This window comes from Epargyreus clarus, unplaced genomic scaffold (assembly GCF_041222505.1).
Source record: "Epargyreus clarus isolate Ecla_fem2 unplaced genomic scaffold, WU_Ecla_fem_2.2 ptg000018l, whole genome shotgun sequence".
Lineage (NCBI taxonomy): Eukaryota > Metazoa > Arthropoda > Insecta > Lepidoptera > Hesperiidae > Epargyreus > Epargyreus clarus.
In genome coordinates, this window is record NW_027332226.1 from 12,032,094 (window position 1) to 12,057,773 (window position 25,680).

At 32.4% G+C, this 25,680-nt stretch overlaps 1 protein-coding gene across 2 annotated transcripts in view; it reads left to right on the forward strand.

The window, feature by feature from the left end:
- 7B2 (Secretogranin_V domain-containing protein 7B2) overlaps window positions 1-17,614 on the forward strand; it is a 56,755-nt gene extending 39,141 nt beyond the window's left edge. For both annotated transcript variants that reach the window (XM_073082912.1, XM_073082913.1), the window contains exons 2-6: window positions 10,971-11,064; window positions 11,339-11,565; window positions 13,665-13,822; window positions 14,141-14,325; window positions 14,948-17,614. In XM_073082912.1, coding sequence (XP_072939013.1) covers window positions 10,978-11,064; window positions 11,339-11,565; window positions 13,665-13,822; window positions 14,141-14,325; window positions 14,948-15,022 — 732 coding nt within the window. In that variant the 5' untranslated portion in view covers window positions 10,971-10,977 and the 3' untranslated portion in view covers window positions 15,023-17,614. The remainder of the gene's footprint in view (window positions 1-10,970; window positions 11,065-11,338; window positions 11,566-13,664; window positions 13,823-14,140; window positions 14,326-14,947) is intronic.
- The last annotated feature ends 8,066 nt before the right edge of the window (window positions 17,615-25,680 follow it).

Below are 25,680 nucleotides of genomic sequence, written 5' to 3' on the forward strand. Positions count from 1 at the left end.
AACATTATCACGTTATTTCTAGTATTGGAAATAAAGCATAAGGATAGAAATTAAACTAATACATAATAATGAAAAAGTGTTGAAGGCGTGAAAGGTTTGAAGGCATTAGAACCCTTTTTGGTTCGATTCAGTACGTACCACCGTGCCTACAGACAAAAAGTTAAAACGATATTTTAACATCCTAGATATAATTCACAAATCCAATTATTTTATAATTAATGGAATAGTTTATAATGGTAAAATAAATAAATTATAAAAACTGAATGATTTTCTTTTATGGTAAATTGGGCACTATGTGTCACGGAACTAAATAATTGTGGAACACGTCAGTATGTAGGATCTAATTAAAATTTCAGTCACACATCGCTCGCCTAACTCCAGGATAATCGATAAGTCATTTCTACGTACGTGTCTAAATTAGCCTAAAATGAGTACCGGGTCAAAGTTGTTACGTCATACAAAGATATTACACGATTTAATAAAGAGTAAACATTAATATAATATATCACAGATGTAAGAATTTTACCGAGATGGAAAAAATATTTTTATTACTTATTAATATCTAAAAATTCATCAAATTAAATTAAATTTACAAAAAATCTCAATAAATTCATTTAACATAATAAGATGTACAATTTATTTACCTAGTGCAATATTTAATTATCATTTTATTATATTTTTACAATATTTAAGATTTAATACGGTCTTCAATTAATTTAAAATCGAAATGTGATATAAAATAAAAAATATAATATTTCATTATTAACCAGCACGTCAAAAGTTAAATTGAAATAAATAAGATATTGAAATTACATAATACTTATTACGATTCTCTCTTTAAAGGCACATATTATAATTATAAGCAATTTGTTATATCCGCTTTGATACATATCAACAAATCATTATTTAAATGATACATAAACGCATTGACTACTAATAAGTCAAACGTACAGAAATGTTCAAACTTATACGTCATCAACTTTAATGTAGCACGTAGACTTAGGTGAAAACGCCCTGTCAACTATAGCTATTGTACAATTGTACAATTGTACATGGCATTTTATAAGATCGAAGTAGTAAACGAACATGCAATTCTGTACCCTTACCATGAGTTTTTACGTTTTGACAAATATGACTGTTTTGGTATTTGTTTACGTATTTGCCCATACATTTGCCAATCAGCGCCCCTAGCGGATTGTATCAAAACTATAGTGTCAGTAACGTAACATTAAATGTCTAATGTGACAAAATGGCGCTTTATGTTTTGTCTCTCTATTATGCGAACATGTGAGGCAGACAAAAAGACTTGAGCACTTACTTATTGTTACGTTTACTCAGTCTACGGAAGCAAACGGAACAGAATAATGGATTCAGTAAACGTAATGTAAAATTGATGGATGTTTTGAAAAGTCATGCTAAGAGTACTGATGGAAAGTGGACACTGCTACCTAAGGAGATGTAAATCCATATGATATGGTTCGACCGGGAAGGTTCCACTGTCACACGTATTTCTAGCAGGAATCAGTTCTTGCTTTGCGGTGTATGGGATGAAGTTGTGGTGTGTGAATATCGGTTGGCTGAATAGATGAAGTAGTCATCTTAATCCTCAGGAATAGTAATGCATGTGATCGTCTTCAGGGAGAACCTGATGAAAAAATCTGAAATTTATAAATAATATTCGCCATTCAAATACCGTTTTCCCAAATCGTTATCAGTCCTTTGATTACCAACCTTCACAAATCTCAAACTCGAACTATTAGCACTTTGAACAAAACCATTAGGAAATATTGAAATATCCTTGTGATAGCCGTTTAAATAAATTAATTATAATATCAGCTATTAGCCAAAGGGGAGTAGGCTTCTAAGCCGCCGCTAGATACTAAAATTAGTGAAATAAAGCTCAAATTTCATATCTAATATTGCTATACAGAAACAAATGCTGCCTTTGCATTATTAACTTTCTTGCCTTAGAATTTACTTACTAGTAACTGAGGTGAAGGTATAAAAATATATACCTGCAATATAATAGATGTATAAATATATACTTACTTATTATGTTACGAGAGGTATTATTGATCAAAAACAATTCTGTAAAGAATTGACTTCGTACGAAAATATTTTGATTGACAAACACTTAACTTTAATAATTCGACCAAAAAAATATTTGAGTGTTTATGAAAATTCAATCGCAAAAGCACATTACGATAAGAGACTTGTTAAATATCAAAAATAGCCACAAACCATTTACTGCGATAAAAATAAAAGCAATGTTTATTCGATAATTTAAATATTATATGACGAATTTGAATTATGACAAAATAAACAAATTGACAAATACTTAATTGAAACACGTATGACAAAACAAGTAACAAAGTGTAAAGGCAGCACGAGGCGGTCAACGGTAGCGTATCGGTTACCCGTCAATTTGTATATGTTTGTCGATATAAAACTAGATATACGTCGTACTTTCGTGGCGCCGCACCCCCGCACTCGCCAACTGGTTTACGACTAGTGCTGTGACGTGATGTTATCGAGAGTTATAATATCTTTATTTTATTTATTTATAGTTCACACGGTTGCACTTGACGCAAACTCCAAACCTTTACAAACTTTCCGCTTAATTTGTTTTGTACAATTTGGTACAAAAAGTAAATCAAACACTCTATCTACACGTTTGAATTTGTGTGGAGATACCACATTACAAATTTAATATTATGTTCAAGTTTATGTTTAAGTCACGTTACAAGTTGATAATAGTTATGTAACTCTAGTCTAGTGGACATTAAATAAGTCTTATTCTTTCTATTATATAAACTAGAAATATAATTATTATCAGTTATTGATATTTAATATGAATGTGAACTTGTAGGTTTTAATTCTGTTTTAGAGATACAATAATCGATGTTGCATTGGCCATTACAGGTCATATATAACGCTCGAAATAGTGTCGTATATAAGGAGAGAGACATATAAAATGATGATACCATCGCCAGAGATCTGATAAGATTGTTTTATGACGCCAGTTCGTGTCACTGACATTATTTTAATATATGGCATTGTTTATGATCACGCAAGTTTCACAAGAATTGGATAAAATCTTTATTGGAATAAGTTATAACGACTTTGGGTCCTTGAAAGACTCGTAATAGGAACTTTAAGAAGTAGTATAGAAATATTAGTAGTTGTTGTTGTTAATTGGGGAATGATCCAAAAATGTAGATCTCTTAATTCTTTATGGACATACAAGGTTTTACTGGTGGAACCTCTTATTTTTTACTTTTCATTGCAATTATAGATTGCAATCATTGGACTAAAATATTTAATCGGACTAAAATATAATATTTTTTATAAGGCCCGTCAAAATCGATACAGCAATATCTAAGATACTTAGGCCCATGTAAACAAAAGTTTTAAGATGATAAAGTTTAATGCTTAATTATTCCGCATACCACTAATGTTATAAGTAAATGCTTAGTTAGTAATCAAATAAACTTATACGATTTTTTTGTGAAAATATTAATCAGTAAAACACTATTACTAAACATTAAACGATTCTTATATTTATTACCATACGATAAAAAACTTCAAGCTGCAACTCCTGATATTTTTTGTTTAATAAAACAGTTCGTGTCAAATAATCGTCAATAAGTTGTCAATAACATGTCCAAATGTTTGTCGAATATCGATAACCGCATAGCATACCGTAACTGGCGAGGACGCTTCAGACCCCGCCCACGGCTGGCGCCAAGCCGTGGAGCAAACGTTTGCATAATGCTAAACTAAGTATTAATTTAATTATAGTAATTTTTGTGAAACAATCGATCAATCAAACATACGTCCAATGTTTGTCGAATATCGATAACCGCAACACATACCGGCGTGAGCGAGGACGCTTCAAACCCCGCCCACGGCTGGCGCCAAGTCGTGGAGCAAACGTTTGCATAATGCTAAACTAAGTATTAATTGAATTATACTAATAAGTTACACTGATATAGACAGAGAAAGCTGAATAAAATGATAACATTACGACTATATGAGTAGTTTGTATTAATGACATAGTCATTGGAAATACAAGGAAGAAATATGAAACAGAAAATTAAGCTTGTACATCTTATATATTGGAAATTTATCCGTAATGGATAAAGGTAGAAAAAATGAAGAGTTGTAAACGAAGATCATATGAAACTATGAATGACTATCAAAGTAATATAATACAAGCGAGTAAACGATTTGAGCATAAATTTATGAAGATAAGAGAACGGAGAATTTCAAATAGGTACCTATAGCTAGTAAAGTTCGATAGGTTTAACACGAGACTTCGGGCATAGCACCGCATCTGTGTTCAGCCCGCGACAGGAATCAAATTTAACCTAGAGATTATTACAAATGACTATGGCTGCAGTAGCTACTTACCATTAGGTGGATTGCATGTTCGTTTTATACTTCTATATTGCAGAAAAAGTATTTTATGTAAAATGATAAGAATAATAAATATACAGTCGATAATACCGTGTAACGTGTACTTACTGTAAGTACATTTTTTAATTTAGATTTGTAACTCCCATAGCGTCTTTGTACTATCATACCTATCGTCTATTATTACTACTGAACGCAATCAAAATATTTGACGTGTATTGATAAACGCAGAATCAAACAAACGTTTTACTAACCAGTGGAGTATATATATAGCTAGCTTCTTGTTAAAGCGTCTATTAAAACGCGCTCATGTTACTGACTATATTTATAAAGCTATACATATAGGTACTATTTGTTTTTTTTTAATAAGCATTAGAGATGAGACGAATATTCGTTTGGTATTCGGTATATTCGGCATTTTTTTTGCTATTTGTATTCGGCCGAATTACTCGGTTTACTTACCGAATATATTCGGTTCGAGTATTTCTATTTTCTTGTGTACATGACATGGTACAGGACTAAAACACAAAACTTCTTATGTAAGATTTATGTTATATTATAAGTCAAACTCCAATCCTATGAAGAATGTGTTGAATAAAACTAATAAAATAAAGCAATTAAACTTCAAATCAACATTTATTTTGAAACCTCAACACATTTATTACTTAATCTATAGATAGTATAATCAACGTTTATTTTAAACCTTTAATCAGTAATTATTTTTAAAACGCAAATCAACATTTTTAAGTGATAATGAACACAAGTAACTGGCAAATTGACAATAAAGATATGATAAACCGAATAATTCGGCCGAATATTCGGTTCGGTAAAGGTTAAACCGAATATTATTCGGTATTCGTTTATTCGGTGAAACCACTATTCGGCGCATCTCTAATAAGCATGCATATTTCGTTAATATAGGTGCTCGATAACACGACTATTTTTGGGGTCTCTTAAAACATCTTAAAATAACATAATTATTAGTTGAAGATACGAATGACAGTAATAATAACATAGAAAAAACTTTGCTTGAATGAATCATCTTGTATTTGGCTTTTTTAACCCGGAACTTTTTTACGTAATCGATTTTCTCATTTATTTTTTCCACTTGTGACTTATTTACACAGTTTGTAATTAACAAAGGGCAAATTTAGTAGTAAGATTATATTTGGTCCAATGTTTACGATTGATATAAGCGACGACAGGCAGGGCGCGGGCGGAGGACGCTACAGACTCCGCCTACGATGGACTGTAGGCTAACTAAATGTAGAGTTTCCACTTAATTCATATTGAATTAACATATTATATAGCAAGTCTTAAATGTTATTTAAAGGAAAAAGTTTAATACACGTTATTTGAATAAAGCAATTGTACAGTTATGTAACATCTTCTTTGGAACAAGAGATTAATAGAACACACATTTCATCATAATTAAACGTGATAGATAAAAGCAATGGTTGGAAGGGAAAAGCCATCCATAAAACCATAAGCATCATTCGTATTTTGATGAAGAAGAAACCGACGTCACGTAATTCTGCCTTTTACGTAAAGTTAGTCGTTAGTCCTGAGGCGTAGCATGACGTCCTGCTTTAAATCCTATATGTCAACTACATATATTAGATATATTGGCAATAGTGTTAACTAAATTATCTATTGCAATGTATGTCGTATTCAAAAATTTATCTGTTACATAATAACATATTAGCAACTCTATATTATATTACTCTATGGCACAGAGCTTGAATGAATACAGTGAATGGGCCGGCTACTTTGTACTTGATAACCGGTACTTTATCACAAGTAGGTAAATAACCAACTTTACCGGTAGGAGAATCCATGTTATAAACGCTGTTTATTGAAATATCTATTATGTATACTATATTGAATATTGTTTATTGAAATATCATTTCTTGTATACTTTATTTGCTATTATTTATAGGCAGTTACGGTAAAAATAGGCGATGTTTGTTACACTTAGTTATTTAACTCAAAACAGTTATTTTCAGGAGTGAAAAAGTAGTAAAAAATATTGGGAGTATAACTTTTTATAGTTATTGTAAATAACTTTTTCGCCTTTGCTGCTGTAATTTGTCATTTTTTGCTGTGGATATAAAATTTAAAAAGGTCAAAATTAAGGGATGGGAGAAATATTTTCCTTACTTTTAACTTTTTTTCTACTTAGTATTTGTTGTTGCGTTGTTGTTATAATGCCCATAATAATACACTTTTTTACAAATTTTCAAGAGATAGAGCCCTGTAACAGATAGGTAGAGGATACACAGCGGATACTAATAGACTCGCGTTTTTTAACTTTTGAGTACGGAACCCTAAAAACCTAGGTAACCAAGTAGCATTGCAAAACAAGTCCTAACTATGGAGGCTTATAAATTTTCGCGATTATAACCCAACCTGATCCTGATATAACTAAATATCTGCAAGGTATTTCCCGTTAAGGCGCCCACGCAAAACACTATTAATAACACAAGGCACAAAGGTAAAGGGACCCGTAGAAAACCAACTTCTCTGTTCGGTTAGTTTTAATTCGAGAACGTCGACACTGTCCCATTGCTGGGCACGGGTCTTCTGAATAAGAATGATTAGGTCATAGTCCACCGCGCTGTTCAAGTGCCTTTTAGTAGACTTCATATTAAGACTTGAGATTTTTTTTAAATATATTGGGTATGCAGGTGTCCTCGCGATGTTTTCCTTCTCCATTAAAGCAAGTGATACATTGCTAATATGCCCATAACTTCGAGAAATTAGAGGTACGTCTGTAGGATTTGAATCTCAGACCCGTCGATCGACAGGCCGAGTTTCAACCACTAGGCTTGATAGCGTTTATAATAGGCAGTGCACTGATTTACCTCATTGATTATGGGTACATTACAACATGCAACCTTGCATTAGAAATCATGCATTGTAAACAAAGGCGCAAAGATAATAGATAAAAATTTAAAATACACTTTCACACTCATAGACCTCACTAAGATTCGACAAATAAAAATTGGCCGGGAATCGACACCGAAACCCTCTGCTGTATAGTGACCACTCTACCATATGTGTCGTCTATTTGTCGAAACAAATGAGCAACATACTCTTTTTGCAGTTATATCTCAAATCTCATCTCGAAATGGTTGTACGTAGGAAGATACCACTAAAATCGTTTTTGAAAAAAAAATGAAGACCGTCTATAATAGTAACTTATCTATATAAATAAATAAAATGGGAGTGTCTGTTTGTACTATCAAAATCAAATATTTTTACTAATTACACATTCCTTAAATTTGGTGGACACACAAATCAATCACAAAAAAACAATTATTAAAATAGTTATCTGTCTGTCTGTTTGTTCCGGCTAATCTACAAAACGGCTAGGCTGATTTTGTCAGGACTTTCACTGGCAATTTTAGAAGAACTATAATTTTTACATTGATATTTTATACCTTTATTAAGAACAAGCTGACCCGGCAAACTTTGTACCGCCTCAAAATCTATTTATCAAATATATTTCCTGTAAAATATAGCCTACGTTACTCGTGGATAATGTAGCTTTCGAATGGCGAAAGAATTTTTAAAATCGGTCCAGTAGTTTTTGAGCCTATTCATTACAACCAAACAAACAAACAAAGTTTTTCTCTTTATAATATTAGTATAGAAAAAGGAAATAATAGAGTTTAATTAAAACCCGTGAAATCTGAAAATTATAACTAAACGCGGGTGAAATCGCGAGGCGCAGCTCGTTAGAAATAGATGCTTAGCACTACTACTTCGCCTGTAGTGCCTCATGTATTTATAATGGCATAAATGTTATAGGTATACAAAGTATGTTTGCTTCCAACGCCAGTAAAATGAAACGTCAGCTAATTCTGGATGTTATTTTACTATCTGCGACCTATCTAGTATCAAATGAACATGCAAAACGCCTGATGTAAATAGTACCTAATATACCTAATATGTAAACTATTGCCCGTCAAAATCTATAACCAATTTTGTTATGATATAGATCAACACTCTTACTAGGAAGTAAGGACTCCTGAGAACTACGAAAAAATATCCGGAAAAAAATTTTAACATAAAAATACAACCGACTTCTATATCACTACAAAGTAAAAAATAATTGAAATAAATGTTGGTTTAGTACATATTTCTGAAGTCGGCGCTCAATATATTTCGTTGGATAACGATGTAAACAGAGTGTCTAATATGATCTAAAAAAAATATACCGGCCGCAAAGTTGCTGTTATATTTAACTTTAACGGTAATTTAAACGGGCTTTCGATGCAATCCGCACTAAGAGTTATTTAAAAAAACTGTTCCACATAATTCCACATATTATGTACAATTGTACATACATACGCTCGGAAAACATCAACCTTCGCTGTCAGGTAATCATAATACATACAACGATACAATTTGTACCATGTCTATTTATTCATCAATATGTGTTTATTTTAATACAAGGAATGTACTTTGAATTCCCTTATTTCCTGATTGAGTAAGCCAATTACCATGAAATAAAAACTGAAACTTACTCAAGTGCTGAGTCATCTGAAATGGACCTGTAACGTTCAATAAAAGTTTCCTCTCACTACTAATAAGTACTACTTCAATTTTTCCGTGAAATATAGATACCGATTTTTATTGCTTCTTTGAAAGATTATTATTAGGATTATATTTTTATTCTACATAAATACTACAAATTTACACGTTACTACAAGTTACTTATAACTTCAGAAATGACTTCAGTATATTCGGATTTTTTGATTAAAATTCTTTCATTCTTGTCTACCAACCAATATCCTAGTTATTATATAGCACTTCTAAATAAATGTTATCTTTGACTCTATTTTTTTCTTTCATTGTCTTTTAAATAATAGGCACTGAGACAATATGCACACAAATGTGACATATATACCAAAATACTTACTAAACTTTTCGGCGTACTATTATTTTAATATATTCTTCTATGTTCTGTACTTTCTTACTAGACAGCTTGAGAATAAAGTCTATGTTACTCCTCATCTCAAGAAAATCATACATAAACGATCAGCTAAAATAATGAGACTGGAAATTACCACATATAAATAGATGACACTGCTTGTTTATTACAATTCACCGAAGTTACATAATTAAATCAATACAGAACGACCTTTCATTCATACTTTTTGTGCACTGACTTCCTTGAAATGTGACAAGCATTATGCCAAGGATATCCTGACCATCATGTTAGATATTCTAATTAATTCGAATCAATTATAACTCATTGAAGAAGACAGACATTTCAAAGAAGCCGAATGCCAAAACATTTGATAGTATCTTAATCGCTGACACCTACGCGTAGGAACACAATGGTTACGGACAAGTTTTTACGTCCAAAAACATTAAACAAGCATGTTATGTCGTTTCGGAACAAGTATTGTATCATCTGATTGATTTCGATCTTGCCTTGGAAAAAATATAGATGCCACAGATTAAACAATTGTATTTACTAACCGCTAAGCGTCTCTTCATATCTTATATTACCTCCTTATGTCTTCTAATACATTCTAGAATATAATAGTGTACAAGTCCTCGTACTTACTTCTAGGATTCATCGTGTTGATGACTATCTGGTTGCGGATGGAACAACTTTTTGCAGATCCGATTTATCTGATGTCTGCCTTGCTACACAGTTCGCCATAGAGAGTGAATTTCTGCAAGTTTATATTTGTGACATTGTTATCAATTTAAAAGTGGCTGCTGCTTGAAGAACCTTTCGGTTTTTGGAAACGTCCTACAGGGATGAACAGTACTCCATGTGGGGCCTAACTTGTGATCCAGAAGCAAAGGCAGTGGACCCGACGTGAAGTGCTGATTCGCCCTGTTCAAACATCGAGCTTCTTAGACAATATGACGATTTAAAAAAAGACAAAAACGGCACTTAACGTCTAGAATTACCAGGATCAAGATAAACCGGATTGGAATATGACGAATTGGCAATATGATCAATAATAAGATATTTTTTTAAAGATCATTTCCAACAATAAACCAAGAGTATATGAAATCTACACATCTGCACTTATAATCAAACTTCTTCATAAAGGACATTATGATGATGATAACCTAAGCTAGGTGACTCCAAATGCAAACTTAAACAAGTTGTATAACAAAACTTAAGCGATAATTAATGATATCCATTATTTGATAATACGACCTCTTATGGTTTAACTCCAGAACCACCTACTGCTTTGGTTTAAATTGAACAGTGTAGTAAAAAAGATTCACCCGAAGTACGCTAAGGTCCTTAAGGGTTGAATTAGCGACGCATTTTTGTCCACCCAATTGGACTTCAATCCTATTTGGAATTGATAGCACATATTCACAAACAGTAGAAGCCATACACTATGGAACGGATGACTCGTTTTTTACTTCAAATAAATAAATAATATACGGTTGAAGGCTACCCATTAGAGTTTTTCTTGAAACGTAATATCTTCCCGGGTCACAACTTATGTTTGACTAACACTTCGTGGTTTATGTACATCTTTTCTGAATGTTTTCTCCTTTCTTTTCAGATACGTAATGGCACCCCGAGGAATACTAATTTTGGCGATAAGCGTCATCGGAACAATAGCATTTACCCCCCTTGGTTCTATTGGGGTAAGGCCTGTAAGTAGCTTCTCTTTTTTTGGACACATTAAAACTGCTCTTTTCAGACATTGATTTAAACCTTAAATGGATGGTCGCAATCTCAACTTAGAGATAACTAGTAAACATAGCCGAAAAATAAATTTAATTGTTAGAATACGTTGTGAAAAGACCCACTCTACATTTGGATACAAGTTTTCTTAAAACCTCAAATCCTACTATATTACATAAATAACTCAACATATCTTGCACCAGGTTTGAAAGTATTTTTAGTTAACCCAATATAAACTTGCAGCAAGACCAAATCCTAACCGAGGCATTGCTGCGTGAAGTGGTCGAGAGGATGGGCAAGGACTTTAACGATGCAGCCTCCTCTTACCTCGAGTTCCCCTCCAGCGAGAGACACCTTGCTCTGATGGCGCGCGCCAATAAGGAGCTGGAACACGAACAACTGGACTACGATTCGCTGATCGATGGAAACCCCAACCCAAGCCTTCGTGACCAGGAATACCTGCAGCACAGGTAACAACTTTACATCAGCTATGTGTTTTTGACTATACGGCTACACGAAATGTGCATTATTTGTTTTTCGTTGTTGCTCTTCTATTTTTGTGTTAATTGTGCTGTCGCTATCAATATGTGTGTTTGTTTCTTTATTTTTATTTGTAATATTCTGGTCCTCTTATTCATAACGTTACCCATATTTCGGTTATTCTCCTTATGTACGTTGCTTCTGTGATCTTATATAATGTAAGATATTTAAATTATGATTTTTACTTTTAGGCCGTTTATGAATAAGGGGATTCTTGTGGTGTTATATTAATATAACATGTTGTGCTAAAGCTACAAATGAGTAACAAAATTTCATCCAATGTATGCTCTGCTAAGCTATAATATACATGCATTGTGATTTCTATGTAGCTAAAGCAATATAAATTTTTGTAAATACCATATTATATGTTCTCTCAAAATTCTAAAGGAGATGTTTCAAAATGTATGGGCTCCCGGCCACCTTTTGTACACTATACTAAAAACTAAGATAACATGCAAAGAACAATTCGTAGCGGTTCATTTTCTTCAAATCATGTTCGTTTAATTGTTAAAAAACAATAATTTACACTTAAACTTGCAACACAATAGTTGAAAAACATCATGGCGGTAGTGATTACCGTAATAATGTCATCTGTCATTCTATTTTAACTTACTATATACATTATATACTTTTTAATATATTTTTTCGCGAATGGGCGTAGATATATAAATATTGCATTGTATGTATTGAGAAACAATACCTATATTTGATAAACATTAATTATATTTACTTTCATAAATCTTGACTTAAAACAAACATACCAAAATATGCACTTCTATACCAATTTATTTTAGTTAAAACATTTAAACGTGTAAATAAAACAACTTTGGGTACACATTTACATAATATTTTATTTATTCTTCACTTAGATACATTATTTATTCAATATCTTCCCTTATCAATATTTTCATCCAATCATGTAGCAGGTTCTGTAATATCCTGTGACGATCTCAGCCCAAACATCAAACAATGGTCATAATGTGAACGCAGCTACCTACGAGTACGGTTCGTTGCCCAGCGATGCAGTTGCAATAATAACTGATTATTTTGTCATCCCAAGAATGTCCTTGTCTTGCTATTGTAGTTATCTAAAAAAGAGAAATAACGATTATATCACGATTAATACAACTAACTGATGTATATTTTACCTGATGATATTGAATCCTTGTCAACACAATCCACAGCGATCGCACGAAAATCACAAAAGTCCATAAAACATAAGCTGGGTAAACAAGTAAGGTACAATCAGTCCAAAATCGTAAGCAGCACAGAGCAAAAACATATTCAGAATTGAAATGGAATCTTCTCATCAGTACATATTTATTCAACGTTTACATTGGATTCCTAGTATATAATATGTATATATCCACTTTTACACATATCAAATTGACAACTTCTTCTTTTTTAATTTGACATGCACTTACATCTATAAAACCAGATACTATTTAAAAGGTGGTTTTGTTATAATTAATTAAATTCAGAAATAATAACGGGATACCCAAAAAGAAGGCATGGTTGTAAAGTACTAAGGTAACAATAACTTTACGACAAAAACAGCGAAATACAGAATTACCGACATCCAAAGAGTATAGTAACCTATGTGTGGGGTACACATAGGTTCCCTGACTGACATCGACAGTTTTGAAAACTTGACATTGACAGTATTCCGCCATATTTAATATTTCAATGAGGAATGCTTATTTTAAATATTTTTAAACAGGAATACTTTAGGTTATCAAAATATATGTGTATTTTTCTTCAATTATACAAATTATTCGTGTTTTTTAGATATAGTGTACATGAGATGGCCGAAAATGAAACATCTCCTTTTATCTATAATTTAATACTACTAATGCAATGACCTAAATAGTAAATCCCATGGATAGTATCCATTGTGCTATTGAATGCAACTAACTACTATTAAGGTAGTCGAAATCATATCTACTATCGATAGCATTATTTCATGTACCACTAGCTAGAAATAGTGATAGCAGCCTCGCGCTAGTGCTGACAGTAAAGTTTTCGACAGTTCCTTGTGGGGCCATCAATATGTGACCGGCGGAGCAGGCGAGGGAGAACAGCGCCTGCAACCATCAGGAGGGGTGCTGAACCGCCAAATGATTAAGACCGACGCGGTCCTTCCCGCTTACTGCAACCCGCCCAATCCCTGCCCCGTTGGCTACACTGGTAAGTAATCCTATTTGATATTTTCATCAATAGATTTTTTCAGCAAGATCAGGTGAGTACTGAAATTTAGACAGTTGGCCTCAAATTTAGATGGCCTTAAAATGTTTAAAACTATTGGTAAATAAAATTCAATTAAATTCACCGAAATATAGAAATAAGCTAAACTTCCTCAAAGCATATCTTGCTAAACCAAATTAATATTGAATCTAGTTTTGCAGAAAAATCCAATACAATTCGTATCCCATCACTAACATTGCATTTTTTTATTAGCATTACAATTTAAGCAGCCAAATTTAATTCTAAATTTTGTTGGTTTAGAAGAACAAGGCTGCATCACCGAGTTCGAGAACACTGCGGCCTTCAGCCGAGAGTACCAGCTGTCCCAGCGGTGCATGTGTGACGGTGAGCACATGTTCAGCTGCCCCCCAGAGTCCCCCAACGAGATGGACATCAGATACCCCGACCATCACAAGAACTTGGTCGCTAAGAAATACCAACCCGACGTAAGTATATAGAAGACATAAGCATTTAGATATTACAATAATTTTTCATTGCCAAATTAAGCTAGGTTGAAAGTTTTTACATAGACTTGAGCGTGGTGGCTAAATAAAACGCAATAGTTACAGAATCATTCAATGAGACAGTAATTAAGACTTAAACATAAAAGAGTAACTACATTGATTATTAATATATATATATATATTGTTGAAATGTATCTAGGTTATTGTTTCTAAGAATATACAGGAGAAAATATCGCTTTCTCAGAAGTTATTATCCTCTCAAGTATTTACATCTACTCTTATTTTTATGACAGGATATATCAAAATCAATTAAACGTTTTGGTGATTCAACTAGCAAATGAAACATGGTTATCATGTATAATGAAATGACCTTTGCAATTCCATACAAAATTAATATTTCAGAAATTATATTACGTCCGAAATTATGAACGCTAATTAATTCCTATGCTACTTGTTTGTCTTTCAAAGCTCCAAATAGCTTCAAAGCTCCAAAGCTTCAAAGCTCCAATATTAGTGATAGGGCCAACAAGGGCATTAATTTAAAATATAAAATGTACTTGATGACATTCGGTATTTTTTTCTTACGTTACATTATTTCTTTTAGCCAGAGAATCCATTTCTAACGGGCGAACGCTTACCAACCGCGGCGAAGAAGGGATACGATGTTCGTGCTATCTAATCTCAGTATCTAATTTATATTAGAAATAAGGACCCTTAATATTCTGAATGTGTATTAATTTTTGAGTATACCTCCGTATCTTATACATATATCTTTACTATATTTCCTGTTACTATTTGTGATGCAAAGATTACTAGAAAGACTCGACTAGATTTCAAAAATTTAGACGGCATTTGGGTGTTATGAACCAATTTTGCACTGCTTCTTTTAATGACTTTTTAAAAAGATATAGTGAAAAGTTGGTTAGATTAATACAATTAGACGAAGTTGAATTTATAACAGACGACTTGAATACTTTCTATGTTTTGAGGTAGCGTGCTAGATCATCGAATTATGTGACGAAATCACACAGTGTCACAGAGTGTGTAGCAGTTTTGGGTTTGTTTTAGTATAATGGTCAACATCAGGGAACTGTTTATAAAACATCTAAAACTAAGTGAATATTAAAATTTTTGCAGAAGGACTGTTACGATATGATGACGTGGATGAGTTGGATTGGAAATTACACGGTGTTTGAATATCTTAAATAATTATAGTTTAAAAACTAAAAATTACGCTAAAATCGCACAAGGAAAATTGTTAATCCTGATTCCTGACGATCCCGATGAGGAGAATGGGATAAATTTATTAAAATCGTGTATTTTGATCGGTTCAAAATTGTAAATTAATCAGACCATACAAAGTGGGTAAAACTCGAGTTCAAAGATTTCGTTACATACATACATACAACCCAAGCTAATAAAAGCGTGGTAAAAATATAATACTTACGTGAGTTAGTTTGGGACCAAGTTTGGTGGCTTGGTCCTGGGATGAGTTTTCGTCGCCTGTTGTAATTAGGCCCAAAAAGATTTTGATTTTGTATAACATCGGAATGGTTTATTTGAAATAAAATTGTCAGACATCCAACCGAATCCTGCTTTCAGACATCTAAAAAACCGCTAGTGCGAATCTTTGCATCACCAATACGACCCGTCCACTTGCCAAATGTCCTACGTATAAAATTAAATTTTAGGAACTTAAATAAACTATTTTATAGACTATACCTATATTAGACTTTACACAAAAGTAATCTTGAAAAAAACTGGTTGCAAAGAGTGTCAAGATCAATAATGAAGTTGGAACCCTCATCAGTGAGGAATGAACAGTGTTGGAGAGCTTAATAAAGGGTTTTAGGGTATTTCAAAAAAACATATACATGAGTGAAATTCTTCATTTGTCTTGACAACTATTTGACAGGTGGACGGCTTAACTCTATCTTTACAGCATAAGTTAAGGATAAGAAAGAGAACACCTTCGAAGAAGGATCGCTTCGAGTATGCCTTGGTGTTATATTAAAAGTTTAGTCTTGTACAAAAGTAACTTATTAGAAAACCAAAAAAGGATATACAACTGACCTATTAACTTAATAAGAACAATGCTATAAATAACGCTAGAATTAAACAAAAAATACGATAAACGCGTATAATTAATACTTAATCTATCCAAATTTGAACCACATTGAAATTTGACAATTTATAGTATTAAGTAATTGTCCAATTGATCTTTGGAATCAAAATATTAGATAGATGTAGTATTAATAACGTTAATTTCTTTGATGCTAATACTTCTTCTATCAATAGCTATTCTTTGTTATATGGTATGCGTGCCTTCTTGAATCTGTAAATAAGGCCTCCAAAAAGTGTGACATGAGTAGTTCTAGGTAAGGTTAGTAGTAGTTGTGATGTAAAGATGTTAAAACAACTAAATCTCTTAAACTAAATGCATATATTCGAGGATTGGCTACGAATCTATGACGATATTTAGAATATAAGTTAATTTAGTAAAAAACAGTTGTCCCCATCTTATGATACTTAGTTGCGTAGTGCCGTAGTACTTTGAACGAAAAGTTATTGCATCGTTGACAAAAACCCTCATTTATTCAGTACTCCATACAATTAATGTACGAGGACTGACTAAATAGGGATGTTCTTAGACTGTGACAATACCTTTTCGCTTAGTACGAGTTCTGATAAATAGAAGGCGGCTTATAGTGTTATATCTAATAATGTAAATATATGTAATGAGAATGGCGTTATGACCTGGTGGTACGGCCAATAACCATAATAGTTGTATATAATTAGTACCTTCAATGCCTACTCGTAAAATAAGGTTTTTTATTTATTATTTTTATTCAATGATTTATTGTCACGACTTAATTTTTTATTTCTTGTTTTTTATAATTATTTTATTATTATTGGTACAAATTTGTATTATTTATCAGCAAGGTTTAGTTATGATGGATGGAGACCAATATTGATTGATAAACATCGCGGTTCGCTGGTATCTGAGAGTGCGTAATTATTTATTTCGTTTTTATATTATTTATTTTATCTTTACTTTCGTTTGTGATTTAACTTAAAGATTAATTATCATATCATGCACAATATGCCAAATATTATTTTAGTTCTAGATTTATGCTCGCGGTTACGCATATGTTAAATATGAGCCACATTTGGCTTTAAGTAATGGTCGAATATTATATACGATTTTCCCTTGTACATAGTATTTTAAATCTTGACTTAATACTCAGCAGTTAAACCACATTCGTCCTTTCGCATCGCAACGTAAATACAAAGGAAAACATTACTAATATACACTAGAACCTCAATAGAAAACTATTATAAACAAAATATGAAAATGAAACCTGTAAAATCACTGGCATAGTATAAAAATAGTTACATAATACGGTGGAATTTAAAACCTAAATAAATACTAAGTCATGACCAAAATAAAAAAAAATGCGTTATGGGTCAGTAATTAGTACTTTGCTTAGTAATATAAGCAATATATAATAAACATCATTAAAACCAAGCATTTTTTTGCTTATTTGGTTATGGCTTTTAGGACTGCTAGAGACACTATACATGTAACTAAAATAGGAACCAAGTTCAATATTAATCAAGAAAATATTGTAAAGTTACTCTTTCTGGAAGTACTACAAAAGTTTGAATGGCTGATCTAAAACTAAAAATGCGAATTTAAAAAATGATATCGGTAAATAAATTTTACAGTGATAATCATCAAGAAAATGCACTAAATCACTTCCAAAACAGATAAGTTTTCATTTTGCTATTATATATGACGTGATTACATAAATGGACACATGGAAGAACAACACTCCCTTGAGGTAAACTTTGCTGATTTGGATCTGGTTTTTAGGACTAAAATGGTACTGTAAAACAATTCATTGATATCTATTTCAAATACAATACAATGATTAATATAGCTACGAAAATAATAATAATGGTAATATAAAATACAGTGCAGACGAAAACTTAGAAATATACTAAGTCGTGATCAAAAGAGAAAGAACTACGCATTGGACGCATTTTAAAGAGATACCATAGACATTACATACAACGTAATTCTTTACTGATTTGAATATGACTTTTAGGACTTATAAAGTCACTGTAATTACAACCCTCCCCGCATATATGACTATGTGGCATACAAACTGCCCGCATATATAACTATGTGGAATTTTAAAAACAGAAATTATACCGCGATGCTTTGAAGATGATAATCGCATGTTTTTAAAATGACATGTATGTACATTTAGAAAAAAAAATGACAAAAAAGTTAACTTATACCAAACACTAGTGCGAAAGGACTTAGTTGCAAAATGTTAAATAGTTTAAAAAACGTAAGGTACAAAGCACTCGAGATTAATTACTAAAAAGCATCAATCTCCTATTCCTATCTATCCTCTACCTTTTTGCTTCATGTTGCTATCCTCTCCATTTTCCTCTTCTTCTATATATTTTTTCTATCTCTCCTTCTCTCCTCTTCTTCTTCTTCTTCGCCTCTTCTTCCTCTATCCTCTTTACTTCACCTTCTTCTATCTTCTATCCTTCTTTTAAATCTATCCATATTTTCCCTTCGATATTTGTGAATAAAATGTTCATGCTTCCTTCTCTAAACTTTCTTCACCTACTCCTTTCCTATTTTACTCCTATATTTCATAAAGCATCTTCGCCTTCCCTATCGATTTACTTCCACTTCTAAAAAATCTATTTAGAACACATTTTGTGAAAAATATTCTTGTTCAATAAGGTGCTAATTTAAGTAAATTATAACAACAATCTAAACAACAAAAATCAAGTTTCACGCTGAAAAGTCTTCCTCAGTATTAATTTAATGTATTATGTATATAAATAAACTTAACCTGGGCCTAATATTAAACTAAGTTTGCACTTAAAAGCTTACTGAAATACCAAATAAGGCAAGGGTTCTGTATTAGCCTGTAATTTCTACATCGTAAGTTTAAAATTAAGTTAAATTATGTAAGTTATCGAAGCTTACACAATGCTGTCTTTCGAATGGTAAATATATATTAAGTTATTATGTAATCAGTATTAAGTCGTGTATGAGAGTAAATACTAGGTATAAGCTTTTTTCTTTTTATTTGATGAAATTACTGTACAGGAGTCAAATTAGCCACATTGAAATTAGGATAGAGAGTTGCAAAGTGTAAAAGTTTAAATAAAACACATTAAAGAATTAATTTTCAACTTAAATGGCATACCTGTTAAGGTTATCGTCGATAGTTACGATGTAAAACATATAAAGTCCAATCAAACAGTATTTTAAATTTTGCGGATTTATACTGGTTATTTACCACCTTGAGATCACATCATAACTTTCAAAAAATCTTATATTATTGGATATGTTGAAATAAATATTAACAACATTAACAATACAGTTTAATCTTTACTGTTATCGATACGATTCACAGCACGTTGATAAATATCATGTAAACTATGGTAAACCTCCAAATTAATTCTAAATTACATCAAATTGTAGCAACCTTCACAGTTTCTGCTAAGTTGTGTTTTGGGAAAAGAAAATACTTACGCGAGGCATTCCAACTTAATCCTCAAGTCTAGCAGTATATTTGTGAATGACTTAGAAGTCATTGAAGTCGTAGAAATCAAAACGTTTAAAGCTGTTGTCAGCTTTTACCGATTTCATATTGATCTTTCTTTCTGGGCAGCAATTGTCAGTTGAACTTCATAGTTGTTAGTTTTGTTACATGGAAAATGAACTAAGCATCATAGTCACAAAAAATATTATTTTGCCAACAAATATTATGTCGACTCTCCGAACTAATTTTGAATAGTCAAATTGACTCCATGTACGGAACGAAATTTCTCATGAAGAGTGATCTAGTCAAAATGAGTAGCTTGTAAATAATTAGTATAAAATATAATAATGCGCTCGTATTTGGGATATCAGTATGATAGGAATAGCGAATGTATATAATAAAGAAATAATAACATATTTTTTTACAAAAAAATAAAAACCAAAAAAGCATATAAATATAAAAAAGTACAAAAAAAACACAAAATAAAAATTGTATAAACGAAAAAAAAAACATAAAACATAAAAAATACAAAAATAGTTACTTTTTTAATTTGTTTTTGTATCATAGTTGTGTATATCATTATTTTTATAAATAAATTCGATCACCGAAACACCAATGAATCAATAAATTCAAATAGGTACATTCACACGTGTGGAAACCTACCTCTGGGAAGGTGGTAGAACCCTTTGTGGTTCGACTCCGGCGGCACCACCGCCACACCTTTTTCTACCTAATAACAGCAGTGTTAGGCGCTGCTGTGTTCCGGTTTGAAGGGTGTGGTAAGGGAGACAGACTTTTCCGAGGCGTTCCAGCTTAGTCCTCAGGGGTAGCGGCGCATCTGTCGCCGACCTCAGGTAGGAATATCTAATCCTATCTGGGGTTGATTACAGATGTCCATGGGCGGCAGTAGCCACTTACCATCAGGTGGACTGCATGCTCGTCTGCTACTCCTATATTATAAAAAACTTAACCTGACCTAATCTAATTTAATACTAAGCTAATCTAATTCTAATCTTGTAATAAATTGTGTTAAGTATATGATAGAACTTAATAATAATAACGGTCATATAAAGAAAACTGTGATAATTTTGTTCATGTGTATTTGGTTTGGAAATAGGTTGATATCTGAGGTTTTGTCGTTTTGACAACTAATGGCAAATATTTCAAACTATTGCAAATTATAAGAATATCTTCAGATAGAAAACACCTATTCATAGCGCTAATTTATAACGTACGTAATAACTTTGAAACTATATATCTGGATGACGTAGTGCAAAGATTGTGAAAAAATCATATAAAATTATAGACATTCTAAGGCTTTGGTATTTAACAGTTTGTTGCATCTTAATATAACTAAGCCGCGTCCAAAAAATAAAAGTTTGCGTCATTGGACACTTGTGAAAAAAAAACCACAGCTTTTTAATAAACTCTTGAAGTACGAGTATATTATAACACAACGTAAACTATTACTGATTTGGACGTAACTTTTAGCACAAAACACTGTTGGTACCAGAGAGCCTACAATATCAAACCACCATTAATCATAAATGCGATATTTCGCGTTGAAAGCACCATATTAAGAAGGTAAATCTAAAATTCATATCTTTTGGCTCGACTTGGCGGAGGCACTGCCGTGCCTCCAGATTACCGGATAATCGTTGTTTTAAATATTACGTGCGTTATAATATTCGCCGAAATTAACAAAAGTGGTAGTCATTTTATTGACAAACAAATACTTGTAAAAATATTTCACCATGATTAATAATCCTAACGATTTTAATATACTACCATCAGCTGTTTTGTAACGCAACAATGAAAATATAATGCTCAATTAATGTAATAAGAACTAAATATTTAATCCTCATTGCATCCATCAAATCATTTATCATCCAAAAGGCCATTAATGTGTCCCTCAGAGTCACCTAGTTCCTAGCCATTTTGGGCACGTGGATAATTATTCTGATTGAAACAAATAGGTACTCATCGTCATGTATATATTAGGATAGTCGCAAACAATTAGAGAAACAGAGTACCTCTCTCTATACCTGAGATATCCGTATTTTCGTCCAAGCTTCCAGAGCCTACTGCAGTGTTACAAATATCGCGAAAGGTTTAACGTGGCTTTAGAAACCTAGAAAATTATGTCGCCAATTTGACATGATTTTATAGGATTGTATTGTCTTTCATTGAAAAATTTGAATCAATCTAAGAATTAAATACTGTGTGAGTAAAGGCACATCCGAAATTAAATTTGACAGTAGTCTTGTCATTGCACAAGTATAATGTGAAATTTGGAAACGGACAAATTAACCTAAAACTTCTTGACGGAAATACTGAGATCTCCCGATTTTTTGAGAACATCTTGCAAGCTAATTATGGTTATCATGGCTGTGTGGTGTCGGCCTAGAATAGCACCACTCCTTCTCATCCCGTGGATGTCGTAGGAGGCGGCTAAGGGAGCTTATTACCCGATTAGACCTTGCACTTTTAGCATCGGCGATCCAGAATTGTAATGCTTTTCGGAAACAAGATGTAGTGATCAAACGCTACATCCTGGACACCTTTGAGCGCCGCCTGCTTTTGGACGCTCGATGCAGCAACTGAACGCAATGCAGCTTTACTGCAATTACTAAAACGCTGGACGCATCGAGTCCCCAAAACGTGCATTGATGCAAACGCAAAAATATGAATCTCCGGTACAAAAAGGCATGGCAATGGCATTTCTGCCAGGGTTAGATTATTATACAAATATTATCATCTTTAAATTTGTATTGAAATTGTCACGATCTAAAACCATCTATAACTATAAATCATTTAAGAATAATGGGTACGTTTATTATTAGTATAGTGTAAGGTATTTTTCGTGTCCGTAGGGTACAAAATCGATAAACCGGAAATGACCAAAATATCATGGGAGGCAAAATTAAACATGCAACCGAATAGAAGTACCACCTCAATTTTCGAAGTCGGCAAAAATAAGGAACGAAAATAAAATTAAATCAGGTTTATAATGTTTCTCCTGTTTCTTTGCACTAAAAAACCGCGTAATTTACAGACACACTTAAAATAATGGTTTGTATAACTTCTATCGCACTTGATGGCATTTATTTCATTTTGATCAATTACTCTACGGGCACGGATTTTGTATATTTGTGATTATACTCTACGGACACAGATTTTGTACGTTTCATAGATCAGATGACAAGATCGTTTAATATTTGTAAGATATACGACTGTGCAATGTACATATAAGCACATGTCAACCAGTAACTATTAAGTAAAAAGTAAGTAATAATTAAGTATTCTTCATGTGGTACTGAATAAATTGATGCTGCTACTTATAATGATAATATTATATTATAACAAACCACAATACCTCTAATATAATAAATTATCTGTCATTAACCACTGAATAGTACCCACACTTTGGATTTGGATTAATCAATCAATAATTATGTCACGATTATAAATTCAGAGTTCAAATTTTTGTTCTGTAATATAGTGTATAAAACATTTAGATATAACATAAATATAAGTACACATAAGTACATATAAGTAGATACATAAGTAGATATAAGTATTTAGACCATTAAGAAAGGAAAAGCGAAAAAAGGTAACAAAACACACAAACACACGCACACGCGCCGTGTGGTTCCCGGCATCGAATAGACCACCCCCAGTCAACCCGTGGGTGTCGTAAGAGGCGACTAAGGGTATTTTCAGTATCAAAACCAACTACAGAAATTTGAACGTAAACCCTACTTGTATAATAATCTAAATGTTCGAAAATTTTTCTTTTCTGTATCTTTTGATAATGACTGACAAGCATATAAAAATCCTAAGTGACAGACAAAAAAGGAAACTTTGCGTTAAAAGTCATAAAGAAAAATATCTCTAAATGTACGAGTAATACAACAATTTTGATAACGATGCGAAATGTTACCCATTTGAAAGCGACTTCGTACACTTTTTTGAAACACTATTCGATTTTTTTTTGTGATATATTTGACGACATTCTCACTAAACAGTATGCATTAACTGTACAACATAACATACTAAGCCGCGTCCAAAAAAGGAAAATTTGCGTCATTGGACACAAAACCTAAGCTTACTACTAGCTGTAACAAAACAACGCAGATTTTTACTGATTTGAAGGCGACTTCTAGCACTTTGACTGACACTGTTAGTATAGAGAATATGTTAAGTACTTTTTTACTGTTTCGTTTCTGACAATAATATTATACTTAACTAATTTGAAGCCTATAACAGTGAAAATAACCTTATACACATACTAAGCCGCGTTCAAAAAAGATAAATTGGCGTCTCTGGACGAAAAACTGTAAGTTTAAAATAATACCAATAAGAAAACAACGCAGATTTTTACTGATTTGAAGGCGACTTCTAGCACTTTTGCCTAAAACTGTTGGTGTAAAATCTATCCTTATTAGTCAGCTATTTTTTTTAATTGCAGTGCAAATCTTAGCACACACATAAGTCAATCTTATATAAATTATATTTGATTACATACCCAATAGTAGTGTAATAACAACTATATACACGTACTAAGCCACGTCCAAAAAAGAAAAGTTTGCATTTTGGGACACACAAAGAATAAAGCTTATTTTTACTACATAAATCAATACCATGCAAACTTTTACTGATTTGAAGGAGACTTCTAGCACTTTAAAACACTGTTAATGAGAAATTAAATTATTTGGTGGCAAAGAAAATCATTAATCCTATTCTGCAGTATGGGATAAAATGATTAAAATCGTTTGTCATCGGTTCTTGATTGTTCAAAATTTGTTCCAAGTTTTAAATTATTCGGACCGTTCAAAGTGGGTAAAAATCGAGTGCAAAGATTCCGTTACATACATACATACAGCCCAAGTTAATAAAAGTGTGGTAAAAAATCAGTTTGATCTTCGTCCTAGGAAACTAAACCACTAAAATATACCAACAGAAAAGATAAACCAATTAAAAGTATTTGTAAGAGCTATTAAAAGGTAACCAATGAAACTGTTTACTTCTTGTTTACTTATTTCAATACAACTAATATCCCGGATATATTAGGTGTATTCTTACGAAAACAATATTTAATTATGTCTATTTCAGTTCAGTTTCAATATTTATCTATTTCAGTGTGACAAACAACTTAGTAAATACTAAGCCGCGTTCAAAAAAGAAAAGTTTGTGTCATGGGACGTAAAAAATACTTATTACTTCTTGTATTAAATCACACGAACTTTTGCTGATTTGAAGGCGACTTCTAGCACTTATAATTAACCACACTGTAAGTTATTTTGAGTTATTTTGAAGTTGTATCATTGGTCCTACGAAATCTTTTTACAAAATAGACCTAGAGAGATGATGCGGTGAGATGATGATGATGATGTGCCGGCGAAAAATATTTTTATCAGTGGGTGTCGTAAAAGGCGCTCTGTACACTCACAGCACCACACTAGCATTCCCTGTGGCGTGGGTCGTTTAGACACACAAATACGAATACACAAACACCCAGACCCAAAAAATAAATCTAAATATCTGTCGAACCGGGGATCAAAACCCGGAACAGTGTGCGTGGCGGACTGATACTCAGACCGATCCGCCACGCGGATCACCGTAAAATATACTGGATAAAAAAGTCAGTCATTATCAGAGGTGGTGAAAAATGCATTTTGCTATCAAATCTTATAAGAGTTCAAATCAATTAATAAACAACAGTAACAAACTACCAACAACAAGGTACAAATTA